Source organism: Oncorhynchus nerka, linkage group LG13, assembly GCF_034236695.1.
Source record: "Oncorhynchus nerka isolate Pitt River linkage group LG13, Oner_Uvic_2.0, whole genome shotgun sequence".
NCBI lineage: Eukaryota > Metazoa > Chordata > Actinopteri > Salmoniformes > Salmonidae > Oncorhynchus > Oncorhynchus nerka.
The window spans coordinates 6,890,512-6,917,523 of NC_088408.1; the positions used below are offsets into that span (position 1 = coordinate 6,890,512).

Genomic DNA, 27,012 nt, shown 5'->3' on the forward strand with positions numbered 1-27,012 from the left:
AACTACACTGTGCTCGATGCTCTGACCCAGTCATTCATGGGGAGTGTGTGTCTAAACTACACTGTGCTCGATGCTCTGACCCAGTCATTCAGGAGTGTGTGTCTAAACTACAATGCTCTGACCCAGTCATTCATGGGGAGTGTGTCTAAACTACACTGTGCTCGATGCTCTGACCCAGTCATTCATGGGGAGTGTGTGTCTAAACTACACTGTGCTCGATGCTCTGACCCAGTCATTCATGGGGAGTGTGTGTCTAAACTACACTGTGCTCGATGCTCTGACCCAGTCATTCATGGGGAGTGTGTGTCTAAACTACACTGTGCTCGATGCTGTGTTAGCAGGTAAACAAATGTCCATCCTTCTTCTTCTTAAAGCCACTATGTGTTAGGCTGCTGTCAGATCTGTGCTTATATTTATTTATATTGTAAAATATTTATCCTGGTCCCAGATCTGTTTTGTGAATCCACGGTGGAGTGTACAAGAGCACAAAACAGATCTGGGACCAGGATAAACATTTGTATCTAATATGGAACAATTAGATTTCTTCAAATTCCTGGTCAATTTAATTGCTGTTATTGTCATTTCATAAAATCACCATCCCGATCTATGAAACTGTGTTTAAATGTCACAGGAGGTTGGTGGCACCAATAATTGGGGAGGACGGGGCTCGTGGTAATGGCTGGAGTGGAATCAGTGGAATGGGATCAAACAACATGGTTTCCATGGTTTCCGTGGTTTCCATGGTTTCCGTGTGTTTGATGCCATTCCATTCGCTTTGTTCCAGCCATTATTATGAGCCCGTCCTCCCCTCGGCAGCCCCCACTGGTAAGTGTCTCATTCTAGCGTTCTACCTTCTAATATTTCAGACAGGCTAATATCAGTCCATTTACTGATAATATGATGCATTCCCCTTTGTAAACAGAAGAATGGACTTCCTGTGGGGGTTTGCTTGGTAGTAGATATGCCCCTATAGGTGCAAACTTTCCAAGGGTCATGTGACTTCCAGTCTGGTGTCAATAACCCAGTTTTTTTTTAGATATATATATATATTTTTTTTACCAGAAACCGCAACAGACGCTGTCTGACAATTAGGCAGACACAGTGTGTGTGTGTGTGTGTGTGTGTGTGTGTGTGTGAGAGAGAGAGAGATAGAGAGGAAGGAAGGAGGGCAGGCGGGAGAGAGAGAGGTATAGAGAGTAAGAGAGACAGAGAGAGAGGAAGGAAGGAAGGTAGGAAGGAAGAGAGAGAGAGAGAGAGGTATATATATAGAGAGAGAGGTAGAGAGAGAGAGAGAGAGAGAGAGAGAGAGAGGTGTATATATATAGAGAGAGAGGTAGAGAGAGAGTGAGAGAGAGAGAGAGAGGTATATAGAGAGAGAGGTATATATATAGAGAGAGGTAGAGCGTGAGAGAGAGAGAGAGAGAGAGGTATATAATAGAGAGGAAGGTAGAGAGAGAGAGAGGTATATATAGAGAGAGGTAGAGAGAGAGCGTGAGAATAGAGAGAGTGAGAGAGAGAAGTTCTTTCTCATTAAGCGACCAACCAGGTTCAGCTTAGCACACTGTCTGAACACACACACAGAGCGACAGCTTAGCACACTCTGTCTGAACACACACACAGAGCGACAGCTTAGCACACTGTCTGAACACACACACAGAGCGACAGCTTAGCACACTCTGTCTGAACACACACACAGAGCGACAGCTTAGCACACTCTGTCTGAACACACACACAGCGACACACACACACACAAAAAAGCAGAAGTGGTGAGAGGCACAGGGTTTGGGGCAACGTGGTTGGCTATGGCTCACGGCTCTGACAGCGATGACTCCAATTACACCAAGTCTCCTTCGCCAGCGGGCAGCAGGCGGGTAAGGACGTCTCTTTTGACTATTTATTACCTTCTCTCTCTCTTTCTAGCCTTTATTTAGTTATGAAGTGTTATCATTGGGACGTGGGTTCATTATAGTCACGTTTTCAGTAACGTGTTGTCGAGGAGTAGTAATCATCCCAATCGTACTCTGTCGTTATGCTCCGTATGCGGGTATCACTCGTCTTGTCTTTACTCTGGTCACTTTCAACTGTCATCTCTCAATGGCTCGTAGAATGACATGCTTCGGTGGGTCTGGAGGATCGTTTACCACTGGCCATTCAGGACCTCTTTCTTACCTAGTATTTTGCTTTAGGTTGAAATGTAGAATTACGCAGAAATGTAGAATCATGTACAAACGTAGAATCATGCTGAAATGTAGATCCGTGCATGACAACAATGAGGAGTTTCCCTGACGACAGTTGTGTGTAAATTCCGGTGTGTTCTGGGAATCAAGGCCGTTCGTTCGATGAAAGGATGAGCTGATAGACTTAACATTGCAATATTGCATCGTTGGGTTGGGTTGGGTCGAGTCGGGTCGGGGTGGTCTCAGATCACGCCTGGTTTCATGTCCTGAATACTTCAGTTGTCATGGTATCAGAATAACTCAGCTATGTAGAAATGCTGCGTCAGTCAAGTCATGCACCAAAGAGATGTCTCATCCTAGAACTGTCTAAACATTGTTATACATGTTCAGTCTACAATATCTACTGTCTACTAGAATGAAACCTAATATTCCACCCATTAGTGTAAGTTAGTTAGTTAGTTAGTTAGTTAGTTAGGGTGAGCAACAGTTAGTGTCCTGTCAGGAAGATGACTGCCCCGTGTCTCCTCCCCAGGGCTCCTCAGACAACATAAAGAAAGTAATGAGAAGAGAGAAGAACCGTATCGCTGCCCAGAAGAGCAGGATGAGACAGACCCAGAAGGCAGACAGTCTACACCTGGTGAGGACGAATACCCACAATGCAATACACTGAGGCGTGCACCATGTCTGGCTATGAGTTAGGATGACTACCCACAATGCAATACACTGAGGCGTACACCATGTCTGGCTATGAGTTAGGACGACTACCCACAATGCAATACACTGAGGCGTGCACCATGTCTGGCTATGAGTTAGGACGACTACCCACAATGCAATACACTGAGGCGTGCACCATGTCTGGTTATGAGTTAGGACGACTACCCACAATGCAATACACGGAGGCTTGCACCATGTCTGGCTATGAGTTAGGACGACTACCCACAATGCAATACACTGAGGCGTGGACCATGTCTGGCTATGAGTTAGGACGACTACCCACAATGCAATACACTGAGGCGTACACCATGTCTGGCTATGAGTTAGGACGACTACCCACAATGCAATACACTGAGGCGTGCACCATGTCTGGCTATGAGTTAGGACGACTACCCACAATGCAATACACTGAGGCGTGCACCATGTCTGGCTATGAGTTAGGATGACTACCCACAATGCAATACACTGAGGCGTGCACCATGTCTGGCTATGAGTTAGGACGACTACCCACAATGCAATACACTGAGGCGTGCACCATGTCTGGCTATGAGTTAGGACGACTACCCACAATGCAATACACTGAGGCGTGCACCATGTCTGGCTATGAGTTAGGACGACTACCCACAATGCAATACACTGAGGCGTGCACCATGTCTGGCTATGAGTTAGGACGACTACCCACAATGCAATACACTGAGGCGTGCACCATGTCTGGCTATGAGTTAGGACGACTACCCACAATGCAATACACTGAGGCGTGCACCATGTCTGGCTATGAGTTAGGACGACTACCCACAATGCAATACACTGAGGCGTGCACCATGTCTGGCTATGAGTTAGGATGACTACCCACAATGCAATACACTGAGGCGTGCACCATGTCTGGCTATGAGTTAGGACGACTACCCACAATGCAATACACTGAGGCGTGCACCATGTCTGGCTATGAGTTAGGATGACTACCCACAATGCAATACACTGAGGCGTGCACCATGTCTGGCTATGAGTTAGGACGACTACCCACAATGCAATACACTGAGGCGTGCACCATGTCTGGCTATGAGTTAGGATGACTACCCACAATGCAATCCACCAGGCCAAATGTGTGGCACCATATCCAAGTACGACTGGACTTGTCAAACTAGCAGTGAGTCGGTTGTGGCCTGAATGAAATAAATACAGACTCCACACATGCAGTGTAAATACAGACTCCACACATGCAGTGTAAATACAGACTCCACACATGCAGTGTAAATACAGACTCCACACATGCAGTGTAAATACAGACTCCACACATGCAGTGTAAATACAGACTCCACACATGCAGTGTAAATACAGACTCCACACATGCAGTGTTCCCAAATCCGGCATGGTGAAGTTGCAAACTTTGGCAGGTCACCCCAAAAGCCGATTTATGACCTCTAAAAGTCTAGCCTGGTCCCAGATCTGTTGTCTCCTTCTATAGCCTGGTCCCAGATCTGTTGTCTCCTTCTATAGGCTGGTCCCAGATCTGTTGTCTCCTCCTTTAGCCTGGTCCCAGATCTGTTGTCTCCTTCTATAGCCTGGTCCCAGATCTGTTGTCTCCTCCTATAGCCTGGTCCCAGATCTGTTGTCTCCTTCTATAGCCTGGTCCCAGATCTGTTGTCTCCTTCTATAGCCTGGTCCCACATCTGTTGTCTCATTCTATAGCCTGGTCCCACATCTGTTGTCTCCTTCTATAGCCTGGTCCCAGATCTGTTGTCTCCTTCTATAGCCTGGTCCCAGATCTGTTGTCTCCTTCTATAGCCTGGTCCCACATCTGTTGTCTCCTTCTATAGCCTGGTCCCAGATCTGTTGTCTCCTTCTATAGCCTGGTCCCAGATCTGTTGTCTCCTTCTATAGCCTGGTCCCAGATCTGTTGTCTCCTTCTATAGCCTGGTCCCAGATCTGTTGTCTCCTTCTATAGCCTGGTCCCACATCTGTTGTCTCCTTCTATAGCCTGGTCCCAGATCTGTTGTCTCCTTCTATAGCCTGGTCCCAGATCTGTTGTCTCCTTCTATAGCCTGGTCCCACATCTGTTGTCTCCTTCTATAGCCTGGTCCCAGATCTGTTGTCTCCTCCTTTAGCCTGGTCCCAGATCTGTTGTCTCCTTCTATAGCCTGTTTGCCAACTCCATTGCTCAACTCCATTGCTCAACTCCATTGCTCATTGTCAAGCCAAGCAAGGACTGGCACAAACAGACTGGCACTCAGGCTACAGGCATGATAGCACAAACAGACTGGCACTCAGGCTACAGGCATGATAGCACAAACAGACTGGCACTCAGGTTACTACAGGCATGATAGCACAAACAGACTGGCACTCAGGCTACTACAGGCATGATAGCACAAACAGACTGGCACTCAGGCTACTACAGGCATGATAGCACAAACAGACTGGCACTCAGGCTACTACAGGCATGATAGCACAAACAGACTGGCACTCAGGCTACTACAGGCATTATAGCACAAACAGACTGGCACTCAGGCTACTACAGGCATTATAGCACAAACAGACTGGCACTCAGGCTACCACAAGTCAGGAACAGACTGGTTATGTAGTAATCTGCACTAAATAGAGAATAGGGTGCATTTGGGATACAAGCGTGGCCATATCTCTGCCTGTGTGGGATTGCTGCGGTATTGCTGAGTATTCATTATCACACGTGGGCGTCAGAAACCCACTGACCAGCACTAATGATCATTACACCGAGTGTTAATATCAGTTGGTAATAAATGGCACCCTATTCCCTACGTAGTGCACTACTTTAAACCAGGGGTCTGGTCAAAAAGTAGTGCACTTCATAGAGGAATACTGTGTTGTTTGGGATGAACAGTAGCAGCAGTAATACAACACGTGACTGGAGATATTTCAGGTAATAGTCAAAGTGAAAAGCACACAATCACTTTCATTTCAACGTCTCTTTCTGTTCATTGACTGGCTAGCTTTTAGTCATTGACTTTCACTTCTATCGCTTGGCAGAGTCTAGTAAAGAACACCTATTTCCGTTGGTAAGAAGCTACAAATACATTTTAGTCTTAGCGGTTAGTGTTGCTGAAGAGAGTAGAGTTTATTAATGGAGACACCATGCGGTTCTGCTGAGGATGCTTTCTTCATAAGGTCTATGGTGTCAAAATGAAAATCAATGTATTTAAGAGCTGCTAGAAGACATCTCAAACTGTGGAGAAAATATCTGTATTTAATAGAATGCCGGTAGGACATCGGGTTTTTTTCTCCAGTTGTTTTAGAAAGACAATTTTGTTAATCTACAACAATTCAACATTGTATTTTTTTCTCTGTTGTCTTTTTCCTCTGAGGTCCTCAGGTACATGTGTAGATGTTGCATTACAGTGTCGGCCTGCACAGGGCCAGATGATCATGCTGTCAGACATGAGCTCTGCGTGTTCGTGGGATGATGATGGCCTTTTACTCCCAGAGATGTCGGGAAACAAAACAAGTTAGACAGAAAAGGCCAGGGTTAGAGGAGGGAAGATAGAGAGTGTTGCGCAGTGTGGCCTTCCTGTCAGAGACAGGCCTGGGTAAACCCCAGTGCTCACGTCACTTAAGGCCAACAACCCACTGACACGGGTCCTTTACCAGAAATGACAGCCGTTCTCTCCCCTCCTACCCACGGTTTACTACTAAACCTCATTTACACAGGAGAGAGTGAGAGAAAGAGCGAGAGAGACTACTACTGAGGAAACAGGAAACGTGTCACAGTGAGGGAAAATTCAACTTCCTGTTTGTTAAACGAGTTGACAAAACCCATAAAACCACAAAATATGCTTAGCCTAACACGCTCTGCAAGGAGGCCTGTGCTGAGCCATCATTGGTCCATCCTCCCTAATACGCTCTGTGAGGAAGCCTGTGCTGAGCCATCATTGGTCCATCCTCCCTAATACGCTCTGTGAGGAAGCCTGTGCTGAGCCATCATTGGTCCATCCTCCCTAACACGCTCTGTGAGGAAGCCTGTGCTGAGCCATCATTGGTCCATCCTCCCTAACACGCTCTGTGAGGAAGCCTGTGCTGAGCCATCATTGGTCCATCCTCCCTAATACGCTCTGTGAGGAAGCCTGTGCTGAGCCATCATTGGTCCATCCTCCCTAATACGCTCTGTGAGGAAGCCTGTGCTGAGCCATCATTGGTCCATCCTCCCTAATACGCTCTGTGAGGAAGCCTGTGCTGAGCCATCATTGGTCCATCCTCCCTAACACGCTCTGCGAGGAAGCCTGTGCTGAGCCATCATTGGTCCATCCTCCCTAATATGCTCTGTGAGTAAGCCTGTGCTGAGCCATCATTGGTCCATCCTCCCTAATACGCTCTGTGAGTAAGCCTGTGCTGAGCCATCATTGGTCCATCCTCCCTAATACGCTCTGTGAGGAAGCCTGTGCTGAGCCATCATTGGTCCATCCTCCCTAATACGCTCTGTGAGTAAGCCTGTGCTGAGCCATCATTGGTCCATCCTCCCTAATACGCTCTGTGAGGAAGCCTGTGCTGAGCCATCATTGGTCCATCCTCCCTAATACGCTCTGTGAGTAAGCCTGTGCTGAGCCATCATTGGTCCATCCTCCCTAATACGCTCTGTGAGTAAGCCTGTGCTGAGCCATCATTGGTCCATCCTCCCTAATACGCTCTGTGAGTAAGCCTGTGCTGAGCCATCATTGGTCCATCCTCCCTAATACGCTCTGTGAGGAAGCCTGTGCTGAGCCATCATTGGTCCATCCTCCCTAATACGCTCTGTGAGTAAGCCTGTGCTGAGCCATCATTGGTCCATCCTCCCTAATACGCTCTGTGAGTAAGCCTGTGCTGAGCCATCATTGGTCCATCCTCCCTAATACGCTCTGTGAGGAAGCCTGAGCTGGTGAATAAGCCGTCGTCTCTCAGAACTAGACCAGGTGTTTGACATAGAATAATGACTTAGACTGGATCTAACAACCACCACCACAGCACCACCCACATACTGGGTTTTCACAAAGGTCATTGACTCTGAAATCTAACCAGATCTGACGATGGAAGTTCAGAAGAACAACGCCTTTCTGCACAAAAAAAAAAAAAAAAAAAGATGTGAAGATTATTTGAACGAACAAAATGAACGACAGCAGCCAGGGGGGGGATTTTTCTTTTGAATTATTTTTCCCACCAAAGCTGAAGTTAGAGAGACGGATGATGACGAGTTGATGAGTTGTAACCCGGGTAACCTATGGTCGAACCATACAGGTCATTGGTATTCAGCATAGCAGAGCCACAAAACCGTTGCATTGTGTACTTTCACTGTATAGAGAAGTATTCATACTGAAATTTCAGTTGCGGCCATTTGATTATGAGGTCATTAGCTTCATTCATTTATTGATTCAAATTTGACTGATTCCAAAGAAGAAATGGGCCTTCACTGAGTCTAGTTCCTGCTGCAGCTTGCTCTTTGGGGTCTAGGCTGGGTTACTGTAAAGCAGGCTAAGTTACTGTAAAGCAGGCTGAGTTACTGTAAAGCAGGCTGGGTTACTGTAAAGCAGGCTGAGTTACTGTAAAGCAGGCTGGGTTACTGTAAAGCAGGCTGAGTTACTGTAAAGCAGGCTGGGTTACTGTAAAGCAGGCTAAGTTACTGTAAAGCAGGCTGAGTTACTGTAAAGCAGGCTGAGTTACTGTAAAGCAGGCTGAGTTACTGTAAAGCAGGCTGGGTTACTGTAAAGCAGGCTGAGTTACTGTAAAGCAGGCTGAGTTACTGTAAAGCAGGCTGAGTTACTGTAAAGCAGGCTGAGTTACTGTAAAGCAGGCTGAGTTACTGTAAAGCAGGCTGGGTTACTGTAAAGCAGGCTGAGTTACTGTAAAGCAGGCTGGGTTACTGTAAAGCAGGCTGATTACTGTAAAGCAGGCTGGGTTACTGTAAAGCAAGCTGGATTACTGTAAAGCAGGCTGAGTTACTGTAAATCAGGCTGAGTTACTATAAAGCAGGCTGGATTACTGTAAAGCAGGCTGGGTTACTGTAAAGCACTTTGTAATACCTAGTGATGTAAAAGGGCATTTATTTGTACATTTCATTGACTGATTGGTTCCTTTTGCTTCAGGAGAGTGAGAACCTGGAGAAGGAGAACGCGGCTCTGAGGAAGGAGGTGAAGAAACTCAAAGAAGAAGCCAAGTATCTCTCCTCTGTCCTGACTACCCATGAGCCTCTCTGCACTGGCCTGCCCCCCCAGATGACCCCGGACCTCATCTACTCCCCCCATCATCACTCCGTCTCCCCCCACCATCACGGGAGCAATGTCTTCCACCACCAGCACAGCATCGCTGTGTCGCACTTCCAGCACTGATCACCACCGACCACCAGGTGGTGCTGAAGAGAAGGGAGAGGTTTTACTGACCTTGATATAGTGGGTGAAGAGAGCCACTTGAACTAGCCTCGCTAAACCAGGTCAGTCTGGTTTCAAGAGGCTACACTTGAACAGGATGAAGTTAATGAATGGTTTCTTTGTTTCAACGGGAACAGACAGCACTCATGAATGATGTCTTTGCATCAGATCAACAATTTTCTGATATTAAAAGATGACAAAAGCTTCTTTTACACAGGCAGCCAAATTCTGATCTTTTGCCCAATTATTGTCAAAATTTCTGATTGGGTCAAAAAAATAATTAATGACAAAAGATCAGAATTGTGTAAAGGCACATAGATGGTAATTTCCAATGTATGACTCGACCATAGAATCAATATCTTGACTATGCCAATAGTCAACATCTGCAGGACATAAAACCAGCATAATTGAATGATTTTTTTATTGTACTATTGACATTTATACAACAATGAAATGATTCCGTGTTTACGTTTCAAGTAATTTATATAGGCTTATTACAATGCTTTGCCGCTAGGACTGGGACGATACCTGTTAGTATTGTGGCAAGGGAACAAAACACAAAGCAGATTTAACTTCTTTAGTAAAACAGTCTTAATGTTGGAAACGAACATCACTATGTTATCATCCAGAATCACATGTCGTTATTTTCCAGGCTATATCACAACATATGTTCCATAAAGCAGGTTTAGTACCAGGCTATATCACAACATGTTCCATACAGCAGGTTTAGTACCAGGCTATATCACAACATATGTTCCATACAGCAGGTTTAGGACCAGGCTATATTACACAATATTTTACATACAGCAGATTTTCAAAGGACCAAAAAATCTGATCTGGTTTGTGTTTTCCTTTTTTGCCATAGAAATAAATATCACAATACTGGTATCATCCCAGCCTTTAGTTTTATTTGTGTGCATTTCTCATGTTCACGACTACCACTATTGCATATGACTGATTGGAGCAGTGAAAAATAGCTTGGATTACTCAATGATGTGTACATTATTTGACTATTTTCTCACAAAACAGCTGCTTTTCTAGTCTGATCTGAATACATGTACATTCTGCCTAAAGTGAAACAGTTTGAAAATAACTTTGTTAACTCAAGAGTTTACGTTCGAATCATCTTGAATTCGTTTAAAAAACAACAACTATTATTTAATGGTCACAAGGTGGAGTCGTGTACCTACATTTAATTAAGGGTAAGCCTTGTTAAGGAACCGTATGCATTGTATGCTCTGATATAAGGGATTATCTTATAGACTGGTACTGAGACAGGACATAATAAAGGTGAAATGAATAAATAAATAAAATAAATACAAGTTTAGTTTACCATCAGTGCTTGTACTTTTCAAATGAATTTCTTTGAATGTTTATTTCATTTTTTAAATGCTGTCTTACTGTACATTTAAAAATAAAGATAGAAACTTAGAAATTGTTTTGAAATGCAAGATAGTTAATTTTTGGGTGGAAGCAATGTTTTTTCCGACCCTGAGCAAACATCTGGTCTGGTTGAGGGCAAACATGAACATTGTGAACATTCTGTGCAACTTCCAGCCCGTAGCTTTACTGTGAACACTGAGGCTGTACCTGCTTTAAGTTACAGTTTTAACAGTGGCCAAGTAGGCTACTGTGTCTGTTTGATCATAATTTAGACCTACCAGAGAGGCCTACCAGAGAGGCCTACCAGAGAGGCCTACCAGAGAGGCCTACCATCAACAACAATGGAGAAAATGCGTCAAATAACATTTTAACATGGAAACAGCTGTTCTATCATTCAGACTATAGTAGCTGCCATTGTGGGGTGTTCAATGTAGGACTACATTCCATGAGACCTTTGAGGGGAAAAAATCATGCAGAGCTTGACATTAACCTGTTTATCCACTTGTCCTTCAGACATGGAGGTGACTGAAAATGTTGTGTTGTTTGATGCAAGAAACCTCTTTACAAAATAAAATGTATTATTATTCCCATACCATTATTACAGAGAATCAGACAAATTATACTACCCCTCTGCCTATTGGCCACTGAGCTTATTCAAGCCTTTCTTAAAATTCAACACTGCCCCTTTAAGACCAAAATAAAAATTATGTTAAATCTGACTTACTTTTCAAAGATGTCTAGAAATGTACACGTAATGTATATGTAATGTACACGTAATGTACACGTAATGTATACGTAATGTACACGTAATGTACACGTAATGCATACGTAATGTACACGTAATGTACACGTAATGTGCACGTAATGTACACGTAATGTACACGTAATGTGCACTTAATGTGCTCTTGTAGGAAGCAATCCCTCTCCTATTGCTGACTACAAATGACATATTACCGGGCTAATAACTCACCAGCTAGCAAAGATTATGAACACAATGTGCACATGTAGCTGTATGCAGCTCTCACTTCAATCTCAAAACAAATGCATCATAAGGCTCCCGAGTGGCACAGTGGTAGAGGCATCACTACAGACCCTGGTTCGATCCCGGGCTGTGTCACAAACGGCTGTGATCGGGAGTCCCGTAGGGCGGTGCAGAATTGGCCCAGTGTCGTTCGGGTTAGGGGAGGGTTTTACTGGGGTAGGCCATCATTGTAAAATAAGAATTTGTTCTTAACTGACTTGCCTTAGTTAAATAAAGGTTCAATTAAAAATAAATAAAACAAATCTACTTATGACCACAGCTGTAAAACACAATCCAGTTCAATGTATACGACACAGATCCATAAATGGCAATAGTTTATTTGCATATTGTCACGCCCTGGCCTTAGTATTCTGTGTTTTCGTTAGTATTTTGGTGAGGCCAGGGTGTGACATGGGGATTTATGTGGTTTGTTTTGTCTGGGGTTGTTGGTAGGTATGGGATTGTGGTTAGAGTAGTACTCTAGTTAAGTCTGGTTGCCTAGAGTGGTTCTCAATCAGATGCAGGTGTTTATCGTTGTCTCTGATTGGGAACCATATTTAGGCAGCCATATTCTTTAGGTCTCTTGTGGGTGATTGTTCCTGTCTCTGTGTTTGTTGCACCAGATAGGGCTGTTTCGGTTTTTTCACATTTCTTGTTTTGTAGATTGTTTATCTTTTTTAAAGATGTTTACAAGTAACCACGCTGCGTTTTGGTCCGCCTCTCTTTCCCCAGAAGAAAACCGTTACACATATAGGCCTACTGCAGCTATGATTGGTTATGCCCAGTGGTGGAAAAATACCCAGATGGTCATATTTGAGTAAAAGTAAAGATACTAATAAAAATGACTCAAGAGAAAGGGAAAGTCACCCAGTAAAATACTACTTGACTAAAAATCCAAAAGTATTTGGTTTATGTGCCAAAAGTAAATGTCATTGTTAAAATATACCTGTTTCTAGTTTTTAAATTTGTAAATTTACCGATAGCCAGGGGCACACTCCAACACTCAGACATTATTTACAGATAGCTAGGGGAACACTCCAACACTCAGACATCATTTACAGATAGCTAGGGGCACACTCCAACACTCAGACATCATTTACAGATAGCCAGGGGAACACTCCAACACTCAGACATTATTTACAGATAGATAGGGGCACACTCCAACACTCAGACATCATTTACAGATAGCCAGGGGAACACTCCAACACTCAGACATTATTTACAGATAGCTAGGGGCACACTCCAACACTCAGACATCATTTACAGATAGCCAGGGGAACACTCCAACACTCAGACATAATTTACAGATAGCCAGGGGAACACTCCAACACTCAGACATCATTTACAGATAGCTAGGGGCACACTCCAACACTCAGACATCATTTACAGATAGCTAGGGGCACACTCCAACACTCAGACATCATTTACAGATAGCTAGGGGCACACTCCAACACTCAGACATCATTTACAAATGAGGCCAGTGTTTAGTGAGTCCGCCAGATCAGAGGTAGTAGGGTTGACCAGGAATGTTCTCTTGATAAGTGAGTGAATTAGACCATTTTCCTGTCCTGCTAAGCTTTCAAAATATAACGAGTACATTTTTGTGTCAGGGAAAATGTAAAAAGTACATACATTTCTTTAGGAATGTAAGTGAAGTAAAAGTAAAATTAGTCAAAAATATAAATAGTAAAGTAAAGTACTTAAGTAGTACTTTCAAGTATTTTTACTTAAGTACGTTACACCACTGCCTATGCCTCACCGGTCTGGAGAATGTGGTGAGTCATTCACAATATAATTATATTCCTATACATTCTGCTTACAACAAAATATCTTTCATGTTTCAAAATGTTGCATCGAAGTGGCTAATATTGGCGTTTGATTCGATCACAATTGCCACAGTAAAAGGAAAATGTTGATAGTGTTAATTAAAAGGGGAAAACTCAAGAACAGTTGAATGAAGTTTAATCTCCTGCTTCTCTTTGTGGGCAGATTTTTCTTCAGCACTCTATATGGCAGTCTCGTGGGAGCTATATGGCAGTCTCGTGGGAGCTGTATGGCAGTCTCGTGGGAGCTATATGGCAGTCTCGTGGGAGCTATATGACAGTCTCGTGGGAGCTATATGGTAGTCTCGTGGGAGCTGTACGGCAGTCTCGTGGGAGCTGTACGGCAGTCTCGTGGGAGCTGTACGGCAGTCTCGTGGGAGCTGTGCGGAAGTCTCGTGGGAGCTGTACGGCAGTCTCGTGGGAGCTGTACGGCAGTCTCGTGGGAGCTGTACGGCAGTCTCGTGGGAGCTGTGCGGCAGTCTCGTGGGAGCTGTGCGGCAGTCTCGTGGGAGCTGTACGGCAGTCTCGCGGGAGCTGTGCGGCAGTCTCGCGGGAGCTGTGCGGCAGTCTCGCGGGAGCTGTACGGCAGTCTCGTGGGAGCTGTACGACAGTCTCGTGGGAGCTGTGCGGCAGTCTCGCGGGAGCTGTGCGGCAGTCTCGTGGGAGCTGTACGGCAGTCTCGCGGGAGCTGTGCGGCAGTCTCGCGGGAGCTGTACGGCAGTCTCGTGGGAGCTGTACGACAGTCTCGTGGGAGCTGTGCGGCAGTCTCGCGGGAGCTGTACGGCAGTCTCGTGGGAGCTGTACGACAGTCTCGTGGGAGCTGTGCGGCAGTCTCGTGGGAGCTGTATGGCAGTCTCGTGGGAGCTGTGCGGCAGTCTCGTGGGAGCTGTGCGGCAGTCTCGTGGGAGCTGTGCGGCAGTCTCGTGGGAGCTGTGCGGCAGTCTCATGGGAGCTGTGCGGCAGTCTCATGGGAGCTTTGCGGCAGTCTTGTGGGAGCTGTGTGGCAGTCTCATGGGAGCTGTGCGGCAGTCTCGGGGCTACAGCACGTCTGCTAACGCATGCAAGTTTGGAGGGAACATTGGGTGGAAGCCTTATGTTTTCAGACCAATGGTCGCTTTACATTTTATGAACATGTAACATAACATGATCTATTCCAATTCCAGTGCCATTTTCAATGTTATTCTATTATATGCTATTATATTCCATTCTATTCTATTATATTCCAGCTCCATATTATATTATATTGTAATCTACTCTATTGTATTGTATTCCATTTTATCTTGGGTCAGTGGATGGTGCTTTGTGGAAGTGTGTTGTATAGCCTATGTCACCAACAGCAGAAATAGCATTTTGGCATTGATAGTAGAATAATTTTAGTCGGCAACCAAAGTCGGATGTTCGGTTGCAAAATGTAGCTCCTCCTCCTCGGTCCTGCCCAAATTCAACACAGACGGCAGTGAGGGTTCATTGGGTAGTGGGTTGGTTGGCCCTACGTGGTGACGTAAACGGGCGTTTACATTGGGAAAGTTCGTTTTGCATGGCCCTGTGGCCCGTCTCAGCGGAGTTTAATAGTTTTATAACAAAGTTGTCAAACTCATTCCACGGAGGGCCGAGTGTCGGTGGGTTTGCGTTCTTCCCTTGTACTTGAGTGATAAATGAAGGTCAGTAATTTGTAAGGAATTCCTCACACCTGGTGGTCTTGGGCTGAAATTGAAAGGGAAAAACAAAACCTTTGCAGGCCATAGGCCATCCATGGAATGACTTTGTCACGCCTGTTTTAGACCATCCCATTATTGGTCCTTAAGGAAATCTCCACCCACCCGAGACAGCTGGCCATGCAAAACGCTCTGGCCCATTGATACTTCGCTCGACACTGAACAGAATGACATCTCCATACATTATTTAAAAACAAATGTTAAACAAATGTTGGGCTATATTTGTTGAGTTTGAACTGCTTTGTGAAAGTAGGCTACTGTTTTGTCAACTTCAGCACAACGGGAACAGGAAAAAGTGCGCCTATGCAGGCTACTTGTAATGTAGTCTATGAGTGACTTGTCTAGTTTACCCTTTGCAAAGCGAATTATTGAATGGTTGTTTAGCGAACCGAAACGTCACATTCTCATCTCGGGGAATGCTTTACTTTAAACTACTTTATTTGCTAACGTAGCATCAAATAGAGATTGGTGTCGGTTGTAGTTTCTGATTGGTGAACTTCGAGTGGTGGTGTAGCTGGTTTGGCTTGTGTCCCAAAACTAGAGTACTGTCAAAAGATCTGGGAGCTGTCGCATAGTCAAGCTGGTCCGAACTCTCACTAAAATGTAAGAGAGAGGCATACGTGTCTGTATTGTATTCACCGGCCCGTCTTAATTAGTGAACTTCAACATGAGCGGCGAAAATGAAAAACCCTCCTTGGTTTATGGCGAAATCAAAGACAATCAAAATGTGTTAGATCTGGAAAAAATTACAATTATGAAGTCTGCCGTTGACAGCGAGGACGTGCGCATGGAGCACAAGACACGACTCAACCAGAACGGGGACGATACAAACCAAACCATCAAACTATACAAGCGGCGATGGTTCATCGTGTTGCTATTCAGCTCGTATTCTCTCTGCAACTCGTTCCAATGGATCCAGTACGGAATTATCAACAACATTTTCATGAGGTTCTACGATGTAGAGTCTTTCACTATAGATTGGATGTCTATGATATACATGTTGACTTACATCCCCTTCATATTCCCGGTCACCTGGCTACTGGATAAGAAGGGTCTCCGTGTCATTGCGCTGGTGGCTACATCCATGAATTGCGCGGGGACTTGGATCAAAGTGACCAGTGTGAGACCCAACCTGTTCGCAGTCACCATGCTCGGACAGTTCTGTTGCTCCCTTGCGCAGGTGTTTATCCTTGGGATGCCGTCGAAGATCGCCTCGGTGTGGTTTGGGTCGGAGGAGGTGTCCACCGCTTGCTCCATCGGGGTCTTCGGAAACCAGGTATGTTATGTAGTCTAAGGTCAGATACATTCAAAAGTAATTGCAGATGTAGCTATTTGTTTATGTAGTCGGTCATTTTGCACTTTAAAAAAATGATTAGTCACTTATCGGAATGTTAAAGATTACTCCACCCATGTGTCCATTTGGCCCAGTTGGGAATTGCGCAATTACGCAATACTCAAGCCACCGCTGGCCTATATTGGCCAGTTGGCAATCTCTCATCCTCTGCCCTCAAAGGTGTAAGGTCAATGTCATCACATGCATATTAATTTGTCCCATTGACGAGACTCCGAGAGAACAGTGTACAGTGTGAGTCACAAATTCAAGCCACCATGAATAATCTCTTATCTCTGAGCCTCAAAGGTGAACGTCACAGGTATAGATTTATTTGTCCAACTGACCTGGCTTGAGAGCTCAATGTATAGGGTTATCTATACCATGACATAAGCCCTCAGGGCACCATAACAATTTCAATGGAAACCTTCTCTATTGATGGTTGAAGTGGGGAAACGAAACATTTCCATTTACTCCTCGAGACACATGCCCATTTGCCATGTACGGTTCCTGTGTTGTTGAGATTCTAAGTTATGCTTGCTTCTTCATTCCGTGCTGTGTTTAAGATCCATAGGTGCTGAATAAGGGAATCTCATATGGGGCAGCAGGGTAGCCTAGTGGTTAGAGCGTTGGACTAGTAACCGGAAGGTTGCAAGTTCAAATCCCCGAGCTGACAAGGTAAAAATCTGTCATTTTGCCCCTGAACAGGCAGTTAACCCACTGTTCCTAGGACGTCATTGAAAATAAGAATTTGTTCTTAACTGACTTGCCTATTTTAAATAAAGGTAAAATAAAAAAATATCTCTTTATAACGCATGTGGGGGTACACTCACAGTGGCACTGGAGTGAGAGAATCACCAGCTGTGCGAGGAAGACGAGACATTTCTCAGAGGACCAGTCAAAAAAAGAAACATGGGCCTTAGACAATCCATAGGCCTGACCTTCTTGTTACAGGGAAGTCGACATCTCCGCGTAACACTTCTAAAGGATATGTGTAACAGTATAACTTTAGACTGTCCCCTCGCCCATACCCGGCCGCGAACCAGTCACCCACGAAGCATCGTTACCCATCGCTCCACAAAAGCCGCGGCACTTGCAGAGCAAGGGGAACCACTACTTCAAGGTCTCAGAGCAAGTGACGTCACCGCTAGAAACGCTATTTAGCGCCCGCCACCGCTAACTAGCTAGCCGTTTCAGATCCGTTACATATGCATCTGATGAATCTACCGTAGGCCTATTTACATGTTTAAAAAAAACATATAACCTGACATTGTTATGTTACAGGGAAGTTGACATTTCAGCCTATCACTATACAAGGCCCCCATATAGAGGCTATACACAGCGCCTTCGGAAAGTATTCGTACCACTTGACTTTTTCCTCATTGTTACGTTACACCCTTATTCTAAAATTGCTGGGGATTCGTAAAAAAAAATCAGTCTATGCACAATACCCCATAGTGACATCACAATACCCCATAGTGACATCACAATACCCCATAGTGACATCACAATACCCCATAGTGACAAAGCGAAAACGGTAAAAAAAATATAATCACATTTCTAAAAAAACAACCTTATTTACATAAGTATTCAGACCCTTTGCTATGAGACTTGAAATTGAGCTCAGGTGCATCCTGTTTCTATTGATCATCCTTGAGATGTTTCTACAACTTGATTGGAGTCCACCTGTGGTAAATTCAATTGATTGGACATGATTTGGAAAGGCACACACCTGTCCATGTAAGGTCCCACAGTTGACAGTACATGTCAGAGCAAAGATCAAGCCATGAGGTGGAAGGAACTGTCCGTAGAGCTCCAAGACAGGATTGTGTCGAGGCACAGATCTGGGGAAGGGTACCAAAAACTGTCTGCAGCATTGAAGATCCCCAAGAACACCATGGAATCCAATCCATAATTCTTAAATGGAAGAAGTTTGGAACCACCAAGACTTCCTAGAGCTGGCTGCCCAGCCAAACTGAGCAATCTGGGGAGAAGGGCCTTGGTCAGGGATGTGACCAAGAACCTGATGGTCACTCTTACAGAGCTCCAGAGTTCCTCTGTAGAGATGGGAAAACCTTCCAGAAGGGCAACCATCTCTGCAGCACTCCACCAAGCAGGCCTTTATGGTAGTGGCCAGACAGAAGCCACTCCCTCCACAACCACCTGAACTCAACCCAATTGAGATGGTTTGGGATGAGTTGGACTGCAGAGTGAAGGAAAAGCAGCCAACAAGTGCTCAGCATTCGTGGGAACTCCTTCAAGGCTGTTGGAAAAGCATTCCTCATGAAGCTGGTTGAGAGAATGCCAAGCGTGTGCAAAGCTGTTATCAAGGCAAAGAGTGGCTACTTTGAAGAATCTCAAATATAAAATATATTTTGATATAGCACTTGGTTGCTACATGATTCCTTATGTGTTATTTCATAGTTTTGATGTCTTCACTATAATTGTAAGGAAAAACCCTTGAATGAGTAGGTGACTAAACTTTTGTGTGTGTATTTATACTGCACAATCTGATTAACCCAGATGAGGTCATAGTACTTATTCACAGTTGTGTGTCTCTTCTAAGGAAGTGTACACATCAGTGTAGGCTAAGTTATACAGCTAATATGGAAATATGTTAGGCAAATGGACTGGAACACCAGCTATACCTAAACTACTGAGTTGTTGCACATTAACAGACTTGTCTTAATTCACTTCACGTTGATTTGAAACAGACTGTAAATTTGACCTCTAGCTGGTGTTTTATGGAGTCTTTGTATCTTCTCGCATCAGATTTGTTATTTTCACAAATATTGTTTTTATTTTTCTATCATTTCTTATTCCTAGTTAGTTGAACTCTCATTTGCAGGCCCACAAATTAACTTTGAAACTGGTAATTAAAGAATGAGCCGGTTTTCCCTCTCTTATTTCACGCTACCTCATTGCTACCTCATTGCTACCTCATTGCTACCTCATTGTTACCATGCAACGAGGTGCCTCCAATGTGCCGGTGCCTTTTTCAAATAAGGAGGTGTAAAAAGAAAAGAACCAGCACGCTGCTTTCTCTAAAGTTATCATGAAGGGATTCACCGCAACCAGTAACCTCAGATCAAGTTTTCCCTATTTTTTTTATTATTGAAAAAAACATTTTTTTTTTGTTTACACATCCTATGAAGGCAAGGAGATAACAATGAGAATGTGAAATGAGGGAAAACCGGCTCATTCTTTAATTACCAGCCTCAAAGTTAATTTGTGGGCCTGCAACTCAGTAGTTAGGTATAGAGAAGTTTACACATGCTATGAAGGCTGTTGTTCAGCCAGTATGGAAATGTGTTAACCAAATGGGGTGAATAACAAATTAGGCCTCTGTGATTTGTTAATGTGAAACTACTCCGAGTCGTCTTAGTTTAGTTTAGCCGAGAAACATTCCTCGGGAGATTTTTAACGGGTGACTATCTAGCAACAACAAAAAAATGTATACAATGAGCACTCGGTTTCTGCGTAGATCTGATAGGGGAGACCAGGGTTGGTTGTCACACTGTGTATTTCTCAGCCCCAGTATCTTACAATACTATTTTCAATATCAGGAGAAAGACCAAGGTCTTAGGTTGAAATAGGGACCCTTTTTATCCTCTAACTTCATTCTAACATGGAGTTATATAGGGATACCGTGGCTGATTTGGTAGGGGTCCAGATTTTGCAGTTCTTTCAGAACATCAGCTATCTGGATTTGGGTGAAGGAGAAATGGGGGAGGCTTGGGCAAGTTGCTGTGGGGGGTGCAGGGCTGTCGACCGGGGTAGGGGTGGCCAGGTGGAATGCATGGCCAGCTGTAGAAAAATGCTTGTTGAAATTCTCTATCGTGGATTTATCAGTGGTGAGTGTTTCCTAGCCTCAGTGCAGTAGGCAGCTGGGAGGAGGTGCTCCTTATTCTCCATGGACTTTACAGTGTTCTGGAACTTTTTTGAGTTTGTGCTACAGGATGCAAATATGTTTGAAAAATCTAGCCTTTGTTTTCCTAACTGCCTGTGTATATATATATATTTTTTTTATGGGGGGGGGTTACATCCTATTTGAGTTCTAACTACTTTTGAAACTCATGCTGTGTCCTAAAGAAATTAATATGTAATGTTGTAAATATACTGAACAAAAATATAAACAATTTCAAAAGATTTTACTGAGATACCGTTAATATAAAGAAATCCGTCAATTGAAATATATTCGTCTGGCCCTAGTCATGTGGTATCTATGGATTGGGCAGGGGCAACAGCCATGAGTGGGCCTGGGAGGGCCCAGACATTCAGAATTAGTCCCCCCACAAAAGCGGTTTATTACAGACCGTAATTTAGTCAGCTGTCTGGGTGGCTGGTCTCAGACGGCCCCGCAGGTGAAGAAGCCAGATGTGGAGGGTCCTGGGCTGGCATACGTGGTCTGTGGTTGTGAGGCTGGGTGGAGGGTCCTGGGCTGGCATACGTGGTCTGCGGTTGTGAGGCTGGGTGGAAGTCCTGGGCTGGCATACGTGGTTGTGAGGCTGGGTGGAAGTCCTGGGCTAGCATACGTGGTCTGCGGTTGTGAGGCTGGGTGGAGGGTCCTGGGCTGGCATACGTGGTCTGCGGTTGTGAGGCTGGGTGGAGGTCCTGGGCTGGCATACGTGGTCTGCGGTTGTGAGGCTGGGTGGAGGTCCTGGGCTGGCTGTGGTCAGTGCGTGGAGGTCTGCGTGGTCTGCAGTTGTGAGGCTGGGTGGAGGTCCTGGGCTGGCATACGTGGTCTGCGGTTGTGAGGCTGGGTGGAGGGTCCTGGGCTGGCATACGTGGTCTGCGGTTGTGAGGCTGGGTGGAGGTCCTGGGCTGGCATACGTGGTCTGCGGTTGTGAGGCTGGGTAGAGGCACTGGGCTGGCATACGTGGTCTGTGGTTGTGAGGCTGGGTGGAGGTACTGGGCTGGCATACGTGGTCTGTGCTTGTGAGGCTGGGTGGAGGTCCTGGGCTGGCATACGTGGTCTGCGGTTGTGAGGCTGGGTGGAGGTCCTGGGCTGGCATACGTGGTCTGCGGTTGTGAGGCTGGGTGGAGGTACTGGGCTGGCATACGTGGTCTGCGGTTGTGAGGCTGGGTGGAGGTACTGGGCTGGCATACGTGGTCTGCGGTTGTGAGGCTGGGTGGAGGTACTGGGCTGGCATACGTGGTCTGCGGTTGTGAGGCTGGGTAGAGGCACTGGGCTGGCATACGTGGTCTGCGGTTGTGAGGCTGGGTGGAGGTACTGGCCTGGCATACGTGGTCTGCGGTTGTGAGGCTGGGTGGAGGTACTGGGCTGGCATACGTGGTCTGCGGTTGTGAGGCTGGGTGGAGGTACTGGGCTGGCATACGTGGTCTGCGGTTGTGAGGCTGGGTGGAGGTACTGCCAAATTAACTGAAACAGCATTGATAAAGAAATTAACATTCCATTATCTGGCAACAGCTCTGGTGGACATTCCTGCAGTCAGCATGTCAATTATCTGGCAACCGCTCTGGTGGACATTCCTGCAGTCAGCATGTCAATTATCTGGCAACCGCTCTGGTGGACATTCCTGCAGTCAGCATGTCAATTATCTGGCAACCGCTCTGGTGGACATTCCTGCAGTCAGCATGTCAATTATCTGGCAACCGCTCTGGTGGACATTCCTGCAGTCAGCATGTCAATTATCTGGCAACCGCTCTGGTGGACATTCCTGCAGTCAGCATGTCAATTATCTGGCAACCGCTCTGGTGGACATTCCTGCAGTCAGCATGTCATTTGCACGCCCCTTCCAACGTCTGTGGCATTGTGTTGTGTGATACAACTGCACATATTAGCCTTTTATTGTCCCCCAACACAAGGTCCACCTGATGCTAATTAGCATTTTCAAAATCAGTAAGTAAAGCCATAAATAGATAAGTCAACTTGTCCATGAGAGATTTACACGGTTCTCAAAACATCACACACATCACACACCGCTAGGTGTTATGGGTATTATGACTCATACTGTGCTTCTCTATTGCAGCCAGCACTTATAGGTCAAAGTCACAACTCAAATTAACACGTCCCCCAGAAAAACGAATCATAACTCAAACTGCACATCGCTAATCTATGATCATTGATCTCCTTAAGAAGCTATCTTCCTTTCTTTCTGTGCCCCCAAAATGTTTGCATATACTGGTGAAGTTCCCAGGTTATTAGCTAGCCAATGAGGTAACATGCCCTGACAAAGTGTAAAAAAAAAAAGATTAAAAAAAGGTTAACTACGTCGATGTGCGAATAGTTTTAGAACTGCCCACAACATGGTTTATGGAAAAAGCGTTCTCGACGATCCTCTATTGGAAGATATAAAGTCTTGTGCCGGTAATATGGGATCTTTTGAGCTTGAAGCAAGCTGTTTCCACTGTAGTAATGGGCACTAAGCTGTTTCCACTGTAGTAATGGGCACTATGCTGTTTCCACTGTAGTAATGGGCACTAAGCTGTTTTCACTGTAGTAATGGGCACTAAGCTGTTTCCACTGTAGTAATGGGCACTAAGCTGTTTCCACTGTAGTAATGGGCACTAAGCTGTTTCCACTGTAGTAATGGGCACTAAGCTGTTTCCACTGTAGTAATGGGCACTAAGCTGTTTCCACTGTAGTAATGGGCACTAAGCTGTTTCCACTGTAGAAATGGGCACTAAGCTGTTTCCATAGTAAACTAAGCTGTTTCCACTGTAGTAATGGGCACTAAGCTGTTTCCACTGTAGTAATGGGCACGAAACTGCCAAAATCTCCACTGTAGTAATGGGCACTAAGCTGTTTCCACTGTAGTAATGGGCACTAAGCTGTTTTCACTGTAGTAATGGGCACTTTGCTGTTTTCACTGTAGTAATGGGCACTAAGCTGTTTCCACTGTAGTAATGGGCACTTTGCTGCTTTCACTGTAGTAATGGGCACTGTTTCCAGTAATGGGCACTAAGCTGTTTCCACTGTAGTAATGGGCACTAAGCTGTTTCCACTGCAAAAGTAATGGGCACTAAGCTGTTTCCACTGTAGTAATGGGCACTAAGCTGTTTCCACTGTAGTAATGGGCACTAAGCTGTTTCCACTGTAGTAATGGGCACTAAGCTGTTTCCACTGTAGTAATGGGCACTAAGCTGTTTTCACTGTAGTAATGGGCACTAAGCTGTTTCCACTGTAGTAATGGGCACTAAGCTGTTTCCACTGTAGTAATGGGCACTTTGCTGTTTTCACTGTAGTAATGGGCACTTTGCTGTTTCCACTGTAGTAATGGGCACTAAGCTGTTTCCACTGTAGTAATGGGCACTAAGCTGTTTCCACTGTAGTAATGGGCACTGTTTGCTGTAATGGGCACTGGGCTAACGTGGCTGTTTCACTGTAGTAATGGGCACTTTGCTGTTTCCACTGTAGTAATGGGCACTCTGCTGTTTTCACTGTAGTATGGGCACAGCTGTTTCCACTGTAGTAATGGGCACTAAGCTGTTTCCACTGTAGTAATGGGCACTTTGCTGTTTCCACTGTAGTAATGGGCACTTTGCTGTTTCCACTGTAGTAATGGGCACTTTGCTGTTTTCACTGTAGTAATGGGCACTAAGCTGTTTCCACTGTAGTAATGGGCACTAAGCTGTTTCCACTGTAGTAATGGGCACTTTGCTGTTTTCACTGTAGTAATGGGCACTAAGCTGTTTCCAGCTGTTTCACTGTAATGGGCACTCCAAGCTGTTTCCACTGTAGTTTTATTAATATCACACGTATTCCTAGTTAGTTCCACTTTGCTGTTTTCACTGTAGTAATTTGTAGTAATGGGCACTAAGCTGTTTCCACTGTAGTAATGGGCACTAAGCTGTTTCCACTGTAGTAATGGGCACTAAGCTGTTTCCACTGTAGTAATGGGCACTAAGCTGTTTCCACTGTAGTAATGGGCACTAAGCTGTTTTCACTGTAGTAATGGGCACTAAGCTGTTTCCACTGTAGTAATGGGCACTAAGCTGTTTTCACTGTAGTAATGGGCACTAAGCTGTTTCCACTGTAGAAATGGGCACTAAGCTGTTTCCACTGTAGTAATGGGCACTAAGCTGTTTCCACTGTAGTAATGGGCACTAAGCTGTTTCCACTGTAGTAATGGGCACTAAGCTGTTTCCACTGTAGTAATGGGCACTAAGCTGTTTCCACTGTAGTAATGGGCACTTTGAAACAACGGTACGGCGAGCCCTTTTATCATTACAACAACTATTTTATTTTCATAGTCGCACAGTGCTCCCAAAATAAAACTCCTTGTCGCACTGCTAAATATTTGTCGTATGCCCCTCAATTAGAGTCCTGACAACACATCCAAATGATTGATCAACACTGAGGTACTTTTTATGCTGTATGGTCCTCCCACTGCGACTTGGCGGCTACATGGTGGTGAATGTGCACGGTGATGAGCCTGATTTTATTATTATTATTTTCCTTTCCGGTAAATATCAAGGGTCTTCATTTTGTGACATGATGATCGGTGTTTAGCTGCCAGTTAACAAATGGAAAAATAATCCTACTCTTAATCCATCTCATCCATGTAAACCTAACGTGTCCGTCCACTTAATCAGCCAACTGCAAGTGGTCTAGAATCTTTTAGTTTTTTAAAATACCTAGCTTATAGGCTTAGAGTTGGGTTGAATAGGTCACAGTGGCAAGAACTCTGTGACATCATCCGCTTTCTGAATAGAATGGGTTTTTACTCTTTGGACCAAGGGTCACATCTATGCCTTTTTTAAAAATACTGCACTCAACACTACAGGTCTTGTCATCGTTGTATCATATCGGCATTGACCGCAATCGTCTAGGAAGCTCCAAGTCCACTAGTGAGAGTGGATATTTGGTCCCCCTAAACGGGGTCACTGTCCCAAAGCATAAAGATGTATCATTTGATCCTATTCCACCACGTTATAATAGAGTATTTCCAACTGTCTTCCAACTGTCTTGACACCGTTGGCTGGGAAAGCGTCCGATGTCAGCTTTTAAATGACTCAGGTAAAATCAATTCAAATCACATGCTTGGTAAACAACAGGGGTAGATTAACAGTGTTGCTTAATGAAATGCTTCAAGCACGCAAATTGGAAATCAAAGTTTTCCAAACGGAGCACGGAGGGCACTTGCATACGTACTCTCTGTTTGTACATATTTTGAGCATCAATGCTTCAAAGGAAAGCAAAGAAATATGATGCATCCACGTAAAAAAAAATGTACGCAACGTTTCTTGAAATCGATGTTGAGCTGAAGCGAGATAAAATACATTCTGACAGAATGAAATGTTGCCTTTTCACATCTCATTTGTTGCCCGACTACCATATTTTATTTTGATACGTTAGTAAATACATGCTGTGTTAATTATGGCATGTTTACCTGCCTACGTACCATAGATAGTTAGCACTATTGCCTTATGGGCTTACGGTCTAGCTACTACAGTCGTGACCAAAAGTTGAGTGACACAATATATAAAATTTCACAAATTCTGCTGCCTCAGTTTGTATGATGGCAATTTGCATATACTCCAGAATGTTATGAAGAGTGATCAGATGAATTGCAATTAATTGCAAAGTCCCTCTTTGCCATGCAAATGAACTGAATCGCCCAAAAACATTTCCATTGCATTTCAGCCCTGCCACATAAGGACCAGCTGACATCATGCCAGTGATTCTCTCGTTAACACAGGTGTGAGTGTTAACAAGGACAAGGCTGGAGATCACTCTGTCATGCTGATTGAGTTCGAATAACAGACTGGAAGCTTCAAAAGGAGGGTGGTGCTTGGAATCATTGTTCTTCCTCTGTCAACCATGGTTACCTGCAAGGAAACACGTGCCGTCATCATTGCTTGGCACAAAAAGAGCTTCACAGGCAAGGATATTGCTGCCAGTAAGATTGCACCTAATCAACCATTTATCAGATCATCAATAACTTCAAGCAGAGCGGTTCAAATGTTATGAAGAAGGCTTCAGGGCGCCCAAGAAAGTCCAAGCGCCAGGACCGTGTCCTAAAGTTGATTCAGCTGCGGGATCGAGGCACCACCAGTACAGAGCTTGCTCAGGAATGGCAGCAGGGAGGTGTGAGTGCATCTGCACGCACAGTGAGGTGAAGACTTTTGGAGGATGGCCTGGTGTCAAGAAGTGCAGCAAAGAAGCCACTTCTCTCCGGGAAAAACATCAGGGACAGACTGATATTCTGCAAAAGGTACAGGGATCGGACTGCTGAGGACTGAGGTAAAGTCATTTTCTCTGAATCCCCTTTCCAATTGTTTGTGGCACCTGGAAAAATCTTGTCTGGAGAAGGCAAGGTGAGCGCTACCATCAGTCCTGTGTCATGCCAACAGTAAAGCATCCTGAGACCATTCATGTGTGGGGTTGCTTCTCAGCCAAGGGAGTGCACTCACTCACAATTTTGCCTAAGAACACAGCCATGAATGATGGTACCAACACATCACATCCTGAGAGCAACTTCTCCCAACCATCCAGGAACAGTTTGGTGACAAACAATTCC

At 44.9% G+C, this 27,012-nt stretch overlaps 2 protein-coding genes and 1 long non-coding RNA gene across 4 annotated transcripts in view; 2 read left to right on the top strand and 1 right to left on the bottom strand.

Moving 5' to 3' along the window:
- Nucleotides 1–21,188, bottom strand: part of LOC135574662 (uncharacterized) — a 42,393-nt gene extending 21,205 nt beyond the window's left edge. The window contains exon 1 of the long non-coding RNA XR_010465521.1: nucleotides 20,842–21,188. This is a non-coding gene — a long non-coding RNA (uncharacterized LOC135574662). The remainder of the gene's footprint in view (nucleotides 1–20,841) is intronic.
- LOC115118181 (basic leucine zipper transcriptional factor ATF-like) lies at nucleotides 1,456–11,226 on the top strand. The gene is made up of 3 exons (XM_029646747.2): nucleotides 1,456–1,871; nucleotides 2,710–2,814; nucleotides 8,972–11,226. Exons 1-3 carry the CDS (start codon nucleotides 1,803–1,805, stop codon nucleotides 9,212–9,214), a joined length of 417 nt encoding a protein of 138 aa, XP_029502607.1. The 5' UTR covers nucleotides 1,456–1,802; the 3' UTR covers nucleotides 9,215–11,226.
- Nucleotides 15,384–27,012, top strand: part of LOC115118183 (heme transporter FLVCR2-like) — a 79,877-nt gene continuing 68,248 nt past the window's right edge. The window contains exon 1 of one of the 2 annotated variants that reach the window (XM_029646751.2): nucleotides 15,384–16,471. In XM_029646751.2, the coding sequence (XP_029502611.1) occupies nucleotides 15,863–16,471 (609 nt within the window). In that variant the 5' untranslated portion in view covers nucleotides 15,384–15,862. The remainder of the gene's footprint in view (nucleotides 16,472–27,012) is intronic. The other variant, XM_029646752.2, reaches the window with a different exon arrangement.